The sequence below is a fragment of the Lampetra planeri genome, chromosome 3 (assembly GCF_965212315.1).
Source record: "Lampetra planeri chromosome 3, kcLamPlan1.2.h2, whole genome shotgun sequence".
Taxonomy (NCBI): domain Eukaryota; kingdom Metazoa; phylum Chordata; class Hyperoartia; order Petromyzontiformes; family Petromyzontidae; genus Lampetra; species Lampetra planeri.
In genome coordinates this window covers 23537798-23550820 of record NC_136109.1, presented here as the reverse complement: position 1 = coordinate 23550820, position 13023 = coordinate 23537798, and the positions used below count along the sequence as shown (strand labels likewise).

General features: G+C 46.9%; 1 protein-coding gene across 1 annotated transcript; it reads right to left on the bottom strand.

Annotated features, from left to right (window-relative positions):
• Nucleotides 1-6084: 6084 nt before the first annotated feature.
• On the bottom strand, nt 6085-12243 carry AK6 (adenylate kinase 6). Its single transcript, XM_078624256.1, has 5 exons — nt 12055-12243; nt 10581-10673; nt 9389-9447; nt 8764-8909; nt 6085-7805 (listed from the first exon to the last, which is right to left on the bottom strand). Exons 1-5 carry the CDS (start codon nt 12083-12085, stop codon nt 7616-7618), a joined length of 519 nt encoding a protein of 172 aa, XP_078480382.1. The 5' UTR covers nt 12086-12243; the 3' UTR covers nt 6085-7615.
• Nucleotides 12244-13023: the final 780 nt, after the last annotated feature.

Genomic DNA, 13023 nt, shown 5'->3' with positions numbered 1-13023 from the left:
GATGACGATACGGTCGGCTACGTACGGCGCGAAAGAAGTTCAACATGCATACATACACGCACATGGTGCATCGTGTGCAGTCAAGATACATGTGGTAAGAGGTGGAGCTCCAGCCCTGCGAATGCTTGCTCGCGTCTGTGCTGGTATAGCCTCCTGCTACCAGCTGCGTGGGACATTTGGCCTACTCTTCCACGGAGGACAAACGTCTTGGAAGGTGGGAGGGGTGGGGGGCGCTACCCACAATTTACCCCACCGGACGCGACCTGCTGCTCGGCCAACACGTGTGTGTGTACCCGTTGATACCACTGGTGCAATATCGACCCAATGTGTATACCCCCCGAGTGATATATCTGCATGGACATTAATCGTGCAATCGACGGCAATAATTATATTTCCAATGACTGCCCAGCAGAAATACCAAAGTGGGAATTAATTACGCGCAGACGCCACGGGAGCCGTGGCGCGCCTGGTTGGGGGGGGAGCGCATAAAGAACTTGGATGTCATTGCGATCAACGTACTTTTTGGATCCTTGTCAATCCACTGCTGGATGGAATATTCCCCCCACGCCGTATCGCTATGAAGGTCGTTTGGCGATGTTCCACCGGGCAGGTCAGTGCGGGTTGGCCAAAGGGCTGCGTGGTATGAACAGCAGCGGTCGAACATCACTCGCCGCTGGCTTTAATCCGTGGCTGAGAGTCGAACTCGGGCGGGCGCGTGTCGCGACGCGGTTCGTGCACCGCCCAGCGCCACTCATCCCGTCCACCCTGCGCATTGTACACCCACCCACACCGTCCCCAGCGAACACGTCTCTCCAACGTGATACACGGTTTTCTTCACTACATATGCACCCTGTCTGCGCGACATCTTTATTAACAGATGTATAATTTATACCTTGTCCCTGACCGCCTCTGATTGATGGTGTTTTGATCACCGCTACCCCCAACTCCTCGCCCCCTTCAACCCCAACCTCCACCTCCCTCTCTTCCCTTCCAACCACAACTCACGGGGGGGGGGTGGGGGGGGGGCTCCTCCGTCCGTACGGGCGGCCTCTCGTTGCCACCAACCCCGCCTCGCAGGCACGGGGACCTCCGAGTGAGATAAACGACGTCACCTCTGGTGATGGGATGGGGAGGGAGGCGAGAGGGAGCAGTGTTCTCCATGAACTGCTCGGTGTTCTAAATCCGCCACCGTCGCCACCACCACCAACACCACCACCCAATCACCCATCCCGCTAACAATGGCCTATCGTGATGACTCAAGTGGCCGAGGAGGGCTTTTGTTGTGTGCGTGCGTGTCGATGTGCCGCTACTTGAAAGTGCTATTCTGCCCCTATCCCTGATCAATCATCGCCATAGGCGGAGTTTGACTTCTATATTTGGGGGGGGGGGGGGGGGGGCAGTGGTTCGCTTTGTCGCTCACATTAGGAATCGCGGGTGCATACAGTTAATTAAATCGTAATTGTAAACTACTAAAATAAATTAATGGAGGTGTCCAGTTTGGGCGGGGTCTCCCCCCCCCCCTCCGTGCCCCCTCCCCTGCAAACTCCACCCATGACCACCGCGTGGACTTGCGGCGACGGTGTTGTGCAGATTCTTCACCTCCAAAACAGCAACAACAGCTCCAGCTCAGCTCAGGGATGGTGCGGGTCGGTGCCTGGGCTGGTGTGGGGCAGGGCTCAAATTCAGCCGAAGCTGTCCGGGGCTGGGCTCCGGAAAATAAGCCCTCCATTGGGGATGGGGGTGTTGGTTTGGGTATAGCCCAGCAAATTATTCTACGTTTGAGAAATGAATCCCTGGGTGTGGGGGAAACAGGGGTGGGCGGGCCGGTGTAGTAGGTTGTGTCTGGTATGGACCCGTGAGATGCCTCGGGTCACGCCGAGATTTACGACCCAATTCGATTTGTGCCGCGGGCCGTAGCGGCCAAGCGGCGCCCGCGGGATTCGGCCCTTTGGGGGTTGGTGGCTCACCAAGAGAACCCAGGCCGCTCGTCTGCGGCTCTGGTTGAGGGGTGAAGGCGAGACTAGTGGACATTCCACGTTCCGATCGCAGAGGACACGTCGTCAGCAGATGGCAGTGGAGCAATGGCTTACGGTTCCACTTGCACAATGCCCCGGCGCCTACGCTCCCACGCCTTTTATACCGACTGGCAAGAACTGGCTAGCGTGGTGAAGTATGGTCAAATCGGCTTCACGACGGCGCATGCAGCGGGGTGAGCCTTCACGTAGCAGTTGGGTAACAGAACGGATGCACGTGTACACGGGGATTAATCGAGACCAAACTGTGTCTTTTTCAGTAGAGAAGTTCACGGGGCCGGATTAAATTTAATGGGGGGCCCTGAGCTGTTTTAGTATTTTGGGGCCCTTCTTTGTATATTCATATCCTTGTGAGGGATTAAGGTAATACAGCCTCTATACAGGCACGTTATGGCATTAAATACCCGATGACCTACAGCATGTATAGTCGAGCGACGCGATTGTATTTGCACCATTGTAAAAACAAAATATTATTATGTGACCATGGTGACTCATGCAAATTAGACTATCCGGGGTCTCTTTGGAGCTCTCACCTGGTTACACACAAAATAAACGTGAAGCATAAAATTGTATCATTTATTTTATGAAACTATAAACTATCTTTAATTTTAACGAAGTGGCTTACCACGTGTAAATGTACAGCAACCGAATGCTCCAAATGCGTGATGTTGATTATAAATGTGGAGGGGAAAACCCGGAGGAGCCGGAGTAAAATCAACGCGACCACGGGGCGAGAGACGCGCAAACTCCAAATATCCAGCAGGCGTCAGGGTCGGAAATCGAACCCACGATCTCCTGCATGCCAAACGATGCAGTTAACATCTCGCCACCGTTAATCGGGCCCTGTCTGTCCGTGAATGCACCTGAACGATCGATTCTAGGCTCCTCCTGAATACTCTCGTCGTTCGTACTCCGCGCACGTTCCCCGCGAAGAGCAGAAAACATCGCGATTGAGCGCCCTGCACCATTCACATTCATCCCGCTTTAATGATCTGCGCGTGCCTTTAATTATCGAGCAGGTCAAGCGACTTGATCGTTAAGATGATTATTGCCCCCCGCCACGATTAAACTATCGGTGGGGATCGAAGCGGCGCGCACGCGTATACGCGCGCTCGCTTCTTCTGCAAGATTATTTGCCTTTAGCTTGCACAATGTTTGAATGCCAAGTGGGTATTGCCAGCACACACACGCACACACAAGGTTCCAATTGCCCTATTGGAATGCCAAGTGAATATTGGAACTTTGCTGCGCCCTCGAAATTCAGTCTCCCCGATGCCACGGACTATCCGCTTCGACAACCAAGGTTTTCTGTCAAAGCACCCTGTCAGCCAATCGCTAAGTGGGGGAGGCTGCTCAGTCGACTACTACCCAGGCTCAATACACTCGTCTGAAACCCTCATCTCCCAATCTTCTTCTTCTTCTTACACGCGTTTGTCCCACTCATGTTGGGTCCGTTGTCCTTGCCAACCTTCTCCACACTGCCCTGCCCTGCGCCATCTCTCTTATCGCTCCTCGGGCCACCGTCTCCGATCGCACCACATCGCCCCACCTCTTCTTCTGCCTTCCACTTGCATCGTCTGACCCACATCATTTTCCTGCTGCCTCTCCACATGACCGAACCACACCAGAGCCGTTTCTCTCACCTCTGTGATTTCTACCACCTTGAGTCTTCCTCTCACTTCTTCATTTCTCACCCTGTCCTTCCTTGTTAAACCCACCATGTACAGCAACATCATCTCTGTGACTGACATAGCTTGATCCTCCCTCTCTCTTGTGCCCCAGCACAAACTCTCTTCTCCCAGTCATCCGTGCTATTGAATCCCTTGTCCTTGTTCAAGCCAGCCTGGAAGCGTTCGGGCTCAAGGCATTCCTCTTCCGCTCTGCATATGACTGCCTCATCTCTTGTAAAACGAAAATTATACAGGTGTATACAGGACAGTAGATATACGGAAGCCACCTTTTTACTTGCGATGAACCTGACCCAACGTTTTGTTTAGCCACTTGAGATACAGCTGCATGTATAAGACGACACATAATACGAAATTGTGTGGTTTGATGGTCTATCACCAGCAACGCCACACAGCCACCTCCACAGCACCCCCCCAAAGGTCATCGGCAATGATGTAGTAGCAGTAGTAGGGCCATGACATTTTGGATGTGTCGGTCAGCGGGCGAGGGAAACCGACACAAAGCAACCCGTCTGGGTGAGGAAGGTGCAGGCAGAGTTGCCCGGGGGGTGCCTCCATTAATTTGGCAACGCGAACATTTAATCGGACTCAAATGGCCTCATTACGAGCGCGTGGCAGAAGCCAAGAGATCTCTCAGCTGCGATGAAGCGAGCCGCGATGCTGTGTACCCCAGCACCGTTCTCCATCTGTCGGGAGCCCTGCGAGATTTCCGAGATCACCGTCGAGAAATTAAACGTGCGTGTGTGTGCATCTGTTTGGTGACTCAAAACACGTTGCCCACCCGTACTACCAACTGGGAAAACAACATTTATTTTGAGAACAAAATATTTTTTAAATGTAGCTGTTGACAAATGCATGCACATGCAAATATTGTCTAATTGGCTTTACTCAAAGGCGTGAGCTGATCAATTATATTAAGATCAATTATGTCTTTGGGCAAAGAATGTATTATTCACAGGGACAGTTTTAGTTGGGTAATATTAAAAGCTGGAATTTGGGTCTTGATACCAGCAGTAACTTCCAATTACTCGTAAACTGCCCCTTAACCAGGCAGCTTTGTGATGAGCAAATCACTAGAAATGGGAATTTAGTTTACAACTAAAAATATAATTCCACGTGTAAAATTGTCACTTTAGAATGTAAACCGAGATGTAAATATCGACCTGAAAATAGATATTTAAACAGAATCTCCCTTTTTGCACTTACAAATGAGACTAAATGTGCAGTGTCAAGGCACCGCATTGTACGATATCATGTAAAGGCAAGGATACTCTGTAATTGCACAAAAAACTCGCATAAATAAGTTATACCATGCGAGAAGTGGTCAAGCCCGGAACTTCATTTAAATGATGCAGGACACAGCAGTTTACGCCCTATAAAGTGCAGCTGTTTAACGGTGCAGAAAGTTGCATATAACTGTAAACGCGCTGCTCGCAGCATGAGTGTTAGCATCCATGCAGCAATCTGTGGCATGAGTAACCAAGTCACTCCCCCCCCCCCCCCCCATATCGTTACATGTTGGGCAGGTAGGCAAGTTGAGCCAGACCCCTATGAAGCCGATGCGAGTTCCATTGTGAAAACGCCCCACTAAAGCGACAGGACTCACAATTCCGCCGACGCAGGACGTTACCGAGCCACATCACACCCCGTGGCTTTGCATGCGCACACTTGTCGACTTAAAATTCATGTCGACGTCGCTCAGCCGACGCAAAAAAGCCACTCCCACGTGTTTCGCATTCAGCGCAGCGGAAGTTCTCCCCACCTCCCCTTCCCATTGGCTGCTGCCGCATCCACTCGCCACGCTCATCCCGCGTGGACATGAAATTGGCCAGAACGAAGACACAATGCCACCAACGAACTTTCGCATGGGGTTAGACCTGCTTTCAGGGTCACGTGGCAGACTGCGCACACGAGCCTCGCACACAAAGCACTTGAGTGAATGCCTGCACACACACATTCTTCCAATCCTGGATCCAACTACTGTATTTTGTTTACATGTCAGCAGCATAATATATGTAGATTATGCAGTACATATGCTTATATATGTATATCATTCTGCACGTCTTCTATGGTTACATGAACGACATTGGCCGAGTTGGACTATTTGTTCCACCTATCCCAGTAGAAAACCGTTATCTTGTCACAAAATGCTTTTCACATCGCAGTTGTGGTCACATAAACCTGAAGTTACAATGTAGGTTTTCATAGCCAACATATTTCTTTATTGACGTGACCATCCTATCAGGTGATGGAAGGTTAATAAGAATTTTAGTGAAACATTGCGTACATGTATTGAATGTTACCCAATAACGAAGCAGGAAAATAGTTGTGACATCACATTTACAGAGCACCAGTCATCAAAATCCAGTTCAGGAAGCTTTAATGTGACACATCCTTTATACATATTACAATCCATACACATGTCAGTTAAGCACACGTATCCATGTACTGTATTCAACGAGTGACCATGCACATTCTTTCCAAAACCGTGACCAGAAGCGGGAAACAAAAATCCTGATTTCTAGTAAGTTATCCTCAACCTTAAGAACTTGTCATGCATGACCGATGTTGTAATGGAAGATACTTCTGGAATATTCTATCAGATTTGACGAGGATTCTGTCACCAGCGCCACCCAGGTGGGTTGGCGGGACTGCCAGGATCTGAATGTCCCTTATCGTACAAGATGTGAAAGTCTCAATATAATTCACGTCGTGTAATACACAGTCTACATCCGCATATTACCTTCTGTACCTCTGAAATATAGTGTACATATAAAAATATACATGTTCATATTTCATGTTATGGGTTGAAGAGGATAGTGCAGTAACAGATTGTTGTACTGTACTTCCAAGCTTCAATCCACAGACCAGAATGGGGAAGTATGGCCAAAATCCCAATGCAAAGAACATCATCCAGCAGTAAATTAATAATGGGCTGTACATGTATATTGCATTGTAAACACAAATGATTCACGTAGAAATACAAAGCACTATATAACTATACATGTACAAATCGTCATATTTATCCTGTGCTATATGAATAGCATAATGACTTTATCACGATTGAAAAATAAAACAAGTTTTAAGAAATGGCAAATTTTAACAAATGGTGGTGGCAATTCAAGTCTGCTCGTACAAGACTGCCAGGGGTCATAAAAGTATAAGCCTTATTTCTGTTTGTTCAGCGTTCAAAGCTGATTGTGCCTTGAATATTAATTGCACCGACGAAGTCTTATGTATGTACAACTTGTACGAATGGCTGCATTCAAACGCAGCAATCTTTAGGACTTTATCGGCAGGGTCTCGCAACTCAACAAGGCACATGCCACATAATTAAATTAGAACAAAGTCAATGATAATCGTAAGCCACGACAATCCAAAGATAAAACTAAAATAAACTCATGAACTGCACTATTTACAAATGCCTAATGCAAGGCCCATCATTCCAGTGCCTTTGTCAATCTTACCTCGAAATGTGCGTTTCAAAGCATTCCAGACCATATGCTGCACACCTCGAGTGTGTGGTCTCTGCTGCACACACACACAGCATATCCCGCAATGTCAATGGCAAAGACTCGCAAGCACCCAAGCGCAAAGAAACTAAACACAGGCAGCAATAACCTCCGTCTTGCCAATCAATGTAAGTGGTGCAGGCTTCAAATAGGTGGCGATGAATCATCCGACCGATTTCTTTATTCCTACACAGTGAAAGGAAAGGCGGTGAATTTATGACCGCAAAGAGAAAAGGCACGATCCAAGCGTTGTCATCGATTCCGAACGTTGCAGCGGGGCTCCTGCGTGCCACCCAATCAGTTGACGTTCTGATTCTCAACACTTTCTGTAAATAATAAGTAACTGATCAGATCGCAAAACGCTCATCAGACAACAATCGCCTCAGTTATTGTCGAGCATCCACTTCTGCAGCCAGGCCTGGATCTGCAGCAGGTTGCGCTCCAGGTCATCGGGGTTGTTGCTGGGCAGCTGGTGAACTATTTCGGCACGGTACGACTCCATGGCCTCCTCATAGATGGTCTGAAAGATCTCGCATTGCACGTTCTCCTCCAGCTTGCGGCCGCTGTAACCCCTGCGAGCATGCGCACACACATATGCAGTTGCTGGCGACCGAAATGTTACGGCGTCTGCAAGATGTGGTGGTATTCAGTTTACTCGTAATTCAAAGGATTACACTGGTCAACACACTTTTTCTGGCATAAGGTATTCCAACGGTTTAAGGTAATTTTGGGGTGCTGATTCCAAATATTGCATTTTCAATACAAACTGCAGAAGAAAAATATTAAATAAATGTGGATATCTACATAAAATGATATTATAAACACACTATCCTAAAAATACAGCACCATATATTAACACTAAAGCAGTCACTGACTCGCAACAACTTGCAATCATAAGTGACAGAGTTAATTTCGGGTAAAATCAATAAAAATGGGGTATGCCGATAGCATAAAATGAGATGTGATATAGCAAATCTGAGATCAGATTTTGAATCAGCACCCTGAAATTAGTCTAAAACAGCTGCAAAAGTCCAGGCCAGAAAAAAATGTTTTTTTTTTGTTGACCAGTGTTATTTTACTGCTACGACAGTCAGATTTAGCAGTGATTTGGGCAAGGAAGCATGGATACAATTAAAAGGCTTGGGCAATAAGATTAATTCAGACTGTTACACTTCAATAAAATTCCCACACATCCCAGGATTCTTAAAATAACATCAATGTCCTTGATGGATGTTTGCCCCCTTTAATCACGGAATATTTTACACGTTGAAGGAAAGCAGAGAGCCAAGAGAAAACCCACTTGCTGTAGGGAGATAACCTATCTTCTTAACTCATGCATTGCTGCCATCGACTTTATCCATGGCATTTGAACAATGTTTTGATGCACAAGACTTGCGCAAACGAGCAACATTAGCTAGGCCTGCCGTCTTGATAGATTTGTGTAATTAACACAGGGTGGTAGGCAGGCAGAGAGAGAAAGGTCTACGAGAGCTGAGACAGGTCACCGAAGGAATGAAGCAACACACACACCTGTGTTCAAGTCGGTTAAAGAGCAGCGTGTTGTCTGTCCTCAGCACAAAGATGATTTGGAACCATCGTTCCGGAAAGAAGTCACAGCCATGATAGTCCGCGATTACTCCTCCGTCGGCCATCTTTTCCTCCATCTCGTCCACCACCTGGCAACAGCGAGGGGCCCATTCGAGCGTCAGCTGATGGGACCGCTATTGTGAAGGCGTTCTTGTACATGAGCGGCAGGGGGACTTCTGTTTTTAAATCCTTTATATTAAGTTCGCTTGCTTATGACCGTGCAAATCTTTCGGTCGTTTTTTAACCCACTTCCCGTGATCCAATCGAGCTGACATTTTCCACACAGACTCGTTGTGCGTGACAATTAATGTTCGTGAAATTGTTTCCCCAAAATTTTACACTTATTAGGACAAAAATATTATATTTAATTGCCAATTGCTTAATGGTGCAATGCAATCATCTGACCCATAGGTGGCAGCCATCTCAAGCCAGAGGACGAGAGGACTCTAGCCGCCACGCATATAAAGGATTTATAGTGAAAAACTTTGTTTTTACGGGTTATACTTGTTATTTTAATAATTTCGTGAAGCGGTTTGTGAATGTGTCGCAGTGGCCAAAAGATAAGTACCTGGTCTTCGTCCAATATGGGACAGTCGAGTTCTGCATCAAAGCCATCGTACAGCTGCTCTGTACGCGTTAACAAAAAGATCGCGTAAAAACGTTACACCTCGGCAACACGAGAGATTTTATCAAACTAACAATGCCTTTTGCTATAAAGCCTTTGTAAACTATTACAATTTGAATCGCTAGGCAGATGCAAGCATGGCGTTCTGGATTGGGCAGCATCTTGAACATTTATTTACTGCAGAAAACCACGCTTGGATTACAAGCAGCTGCGCAAAATTTACGGGTTAAACTAACCAGCAAATCGAATTTGAGGAGTCAAAATATCCAACTGCCCAACAATATTAAGTGGAATTTCTGTTTCTATAGTAGCATTTCACATTCATTCTTTAAGAGTTGAATACGATTTTTAATGAATAGATGAAGGCCACTGAATATGAAGCTGCAGCACCCACCTGCTCCAAGTTATTGTTGGTGAGATATTAACTAGCTCGCCTAGTAGACAGGTCAGGAGTTTGCTCCCGACTCAGACGCCTGTATATTTGAAGAAAGCATGTTCTCTCTCTCCCCGTGGTCGTGTGGATTTTTCTCCAAGTTCCCTGGTTTTTCCCTTCACATTTACACAAATCCGTTTAGGAGTATTGGGCTGCTATAAATATCCACACGATAAGCCACTTCGTTGAGCTATCATTTCTCATACTCTTAGGTTTTTTCGGTAAAGTCACGTAGGTAAAAAATAAAAGTTATAGAAGTAATAATAGAAATAAAATAATAATTATTACTTCTATTAATTTTATTTTTTACCTACGTGACTTTACCGAAAAAACCTAAGAGTATGAATCCTTCCAGTCACGAAAGCTTCAAATCTAGAACTATCATTTCTCACTCATGGCCAGTTATTTCCTGGATTTTTCTGTTTGCGCATAATCACTTTAAGATGTTTTCTTATTCAAGTTTTTGTTTATTGTTTGTTGCGGTTGCACCCGATTCAAGAGCCGAATGCCTCACAGGGCTATACCAAATAAATTAAAACTGAAACTTGTGGCCAGGTTGCTTCTGAAAAAAGAGCCGTATAGCTCAGTAGGGACTCACCTGGCAAAATTAAATAATCGAGTTTAGTTTTTTTTATCATCACCAGTTCACGTCAACCTCGCACCGTTCAACTTTCAGTCGCTACCGAGCGCATCGCCACTCACCTTCCTTGGCGAGGTCGCCCACACACAGGTAGGTGAACCCCGTGATGGAGGCGAGCTCTTTCGCCAGGGTGCTCTTTCCCACGCCGGGGGTACCTAGTGACACACATACAAACACAGGGGGCAGAGTTACTACTCCCATAGTATAGATACAATGCGGGGTTAAACATCGGATACACACAGCATAGATGCACGAAGGGCAGTTACACACACACAGGGCAGTTACTACTCCCATAGTATAGATACAAAGCGGGGTTAAACATCGGATACACACAAAATAGATGCACGAAAGTCATAGTTCAGCTGCATAGCTCCAATTGTTAAGTAGTGCACACTGTAGATTCCACACAAATATAAATAGGTGCACGCTAACAGCAGCTGCAGTTTCCTGCACAAGCTCATAGATGACAAATGAGTTATTATAGACTGAACTTTACAAAAAACTACCAAGATATCTGTTGTTTACAAGGTACTTTAGGAACATAAAATATATGAATTTATCAACAACGTACCTTCCACAGAACTCACTATCACGTTTTCACAGCCATTGATCAATCTACTGCCGGATGAAGGTCTCTCCCATGCACTGTCCGCTGTGGGTTGTTGTTTGACCATACTTCACCACGCTGGTCAGTGCATGTTGGTTAAGTGGGAGGGGGACATAGGGCAGGTTCACTCGCCACTGATGATAGCCTTGGCTGGGAATCGAACTCTTATCGCCGGGTTCATTGCGCAGTGCGCTAACCAGTGTGCCACCGCTCTTCCCCAAACATCAATTAATCAATATCATTAAAGCGATTATCGAAAATGATAAAGTCAGTGTGCGTCGACTGTTGGCGACACTAAATTGGTGATGCACATTCCACATTCTTATGGAAGATGCAGTCTGTGACGGTACAAAGTACGACCTCTATTACCTGTACCGTACATAATTTATCGACCCCGAAAGCATGATGGGCCGAGCCCACCCCCGATCACGATTTGTGTTGGCAAACCTCGTGGCTGTAAATCGAGCGCTCTGACCAGAGGGTCGATAAAGCGACACGAGTCCACTCACTACTTTGTGGCGAGTGAAACGGAGGCAGTTGTAGAGACCGGTCCCGGCCATACTAATGTGGAATTTTCGCAGACTTGCTTGATAGCACGTCGAAGATGATCCTTGATCAACGCTCAAGTTGAGCAGAAACATCAAGTTTAATGAGTCAGTGTATCAACTAATACCGCGATCCTACGGTGCCCCGCGCACGCAAAGGCCTTCGGAATCCCGCATTGACCAGCGCGGTGAAGTATGGATGGTTACAAAACTTCCACGGATTTGCACGAAGTTTGGAGGCCTTCATCCCAGCAGCGGATTAACATCAGCAAGTACGTGCGGGTTGTACGAAGTGCAAATGGGTATCGCGTGAGAAGTAGAACGAAGATTACTCGCCACGCGGCCACGAATATTTGTCGTAGGCCGCGCGTCTGTGGGACTTACCCGTGATCAAAATGTTCGGCCGCTTCACCATTTTCAGGCCAACGCACAGAGTTAACACCGGATTATATCACAAAGTACTCGCGAGAACGTCAAGGGAGTTGTGAGTAAGATGGTGCAAAACTAACAAGGGATGATAAAGTCGGGAGCGCACAGCGAGACGATGCCAATTATTGTGAAGAGATTGCCGCTATCTCGGGGTCCTACCACGTGTCCTCCCGCTGGGGTGTCCGCGTGGCTCAGGCCACTGCCTGCTGCCAGCAACTTTATTTCGATTTATTTTAATAAAATGTTTTTATATACCTACAAATAAATATCATAAAATTAGTAATTAGGGAGAACAGTATTAAGGTTGTATTTACAGCCGAGCCAGTTGTTTGGAATTCGAGATTCTAGGGTGGGCCTGTCAGTTCCATAGGGAAAACCGAGGGAAGACCACAGTTGACTCTCCACAGAGCGGTACTTGATTTATCGACCCCATCAATAAAGATGATATGCTGAGTTGGATCCCAGACATGGATGTGAACGTGCAAATTCAGATTGTGAATCAGGCCATCACAACGGCAGCACAACCACTGGATGTATTACTTGAAACAGGTGGACTTCTCCACAAATCTGGCTGTCGCCTGATGAAGCTAGTTGTAATTTCTGGCGAAACGTCGTACTCAGATTGTAAATGTTGTGGCTTGGCTCTCCAATACACGGGTGTGCTGTACTAGTGACGAATTGGCCACGTTCTGTTTACGTGACAGCCCTTACTAGTTGGCTGTGTCGGGTGGTGGCGGGTTTAACGACACATTGATATATTTACGCGCTCTAACCCAAAAGGAACTCCATTATGGATGATATTGGTCGGGAAAGCCTACTACGTGTGTAGTGACAGAGAAAGGTCACTACTGTGTCGGCCCGTACGAAGGCTGGGGGCCCCAAGGGGGTGCCTGGGGGGTCACGTGGTGGAGGGATCCGGACCCT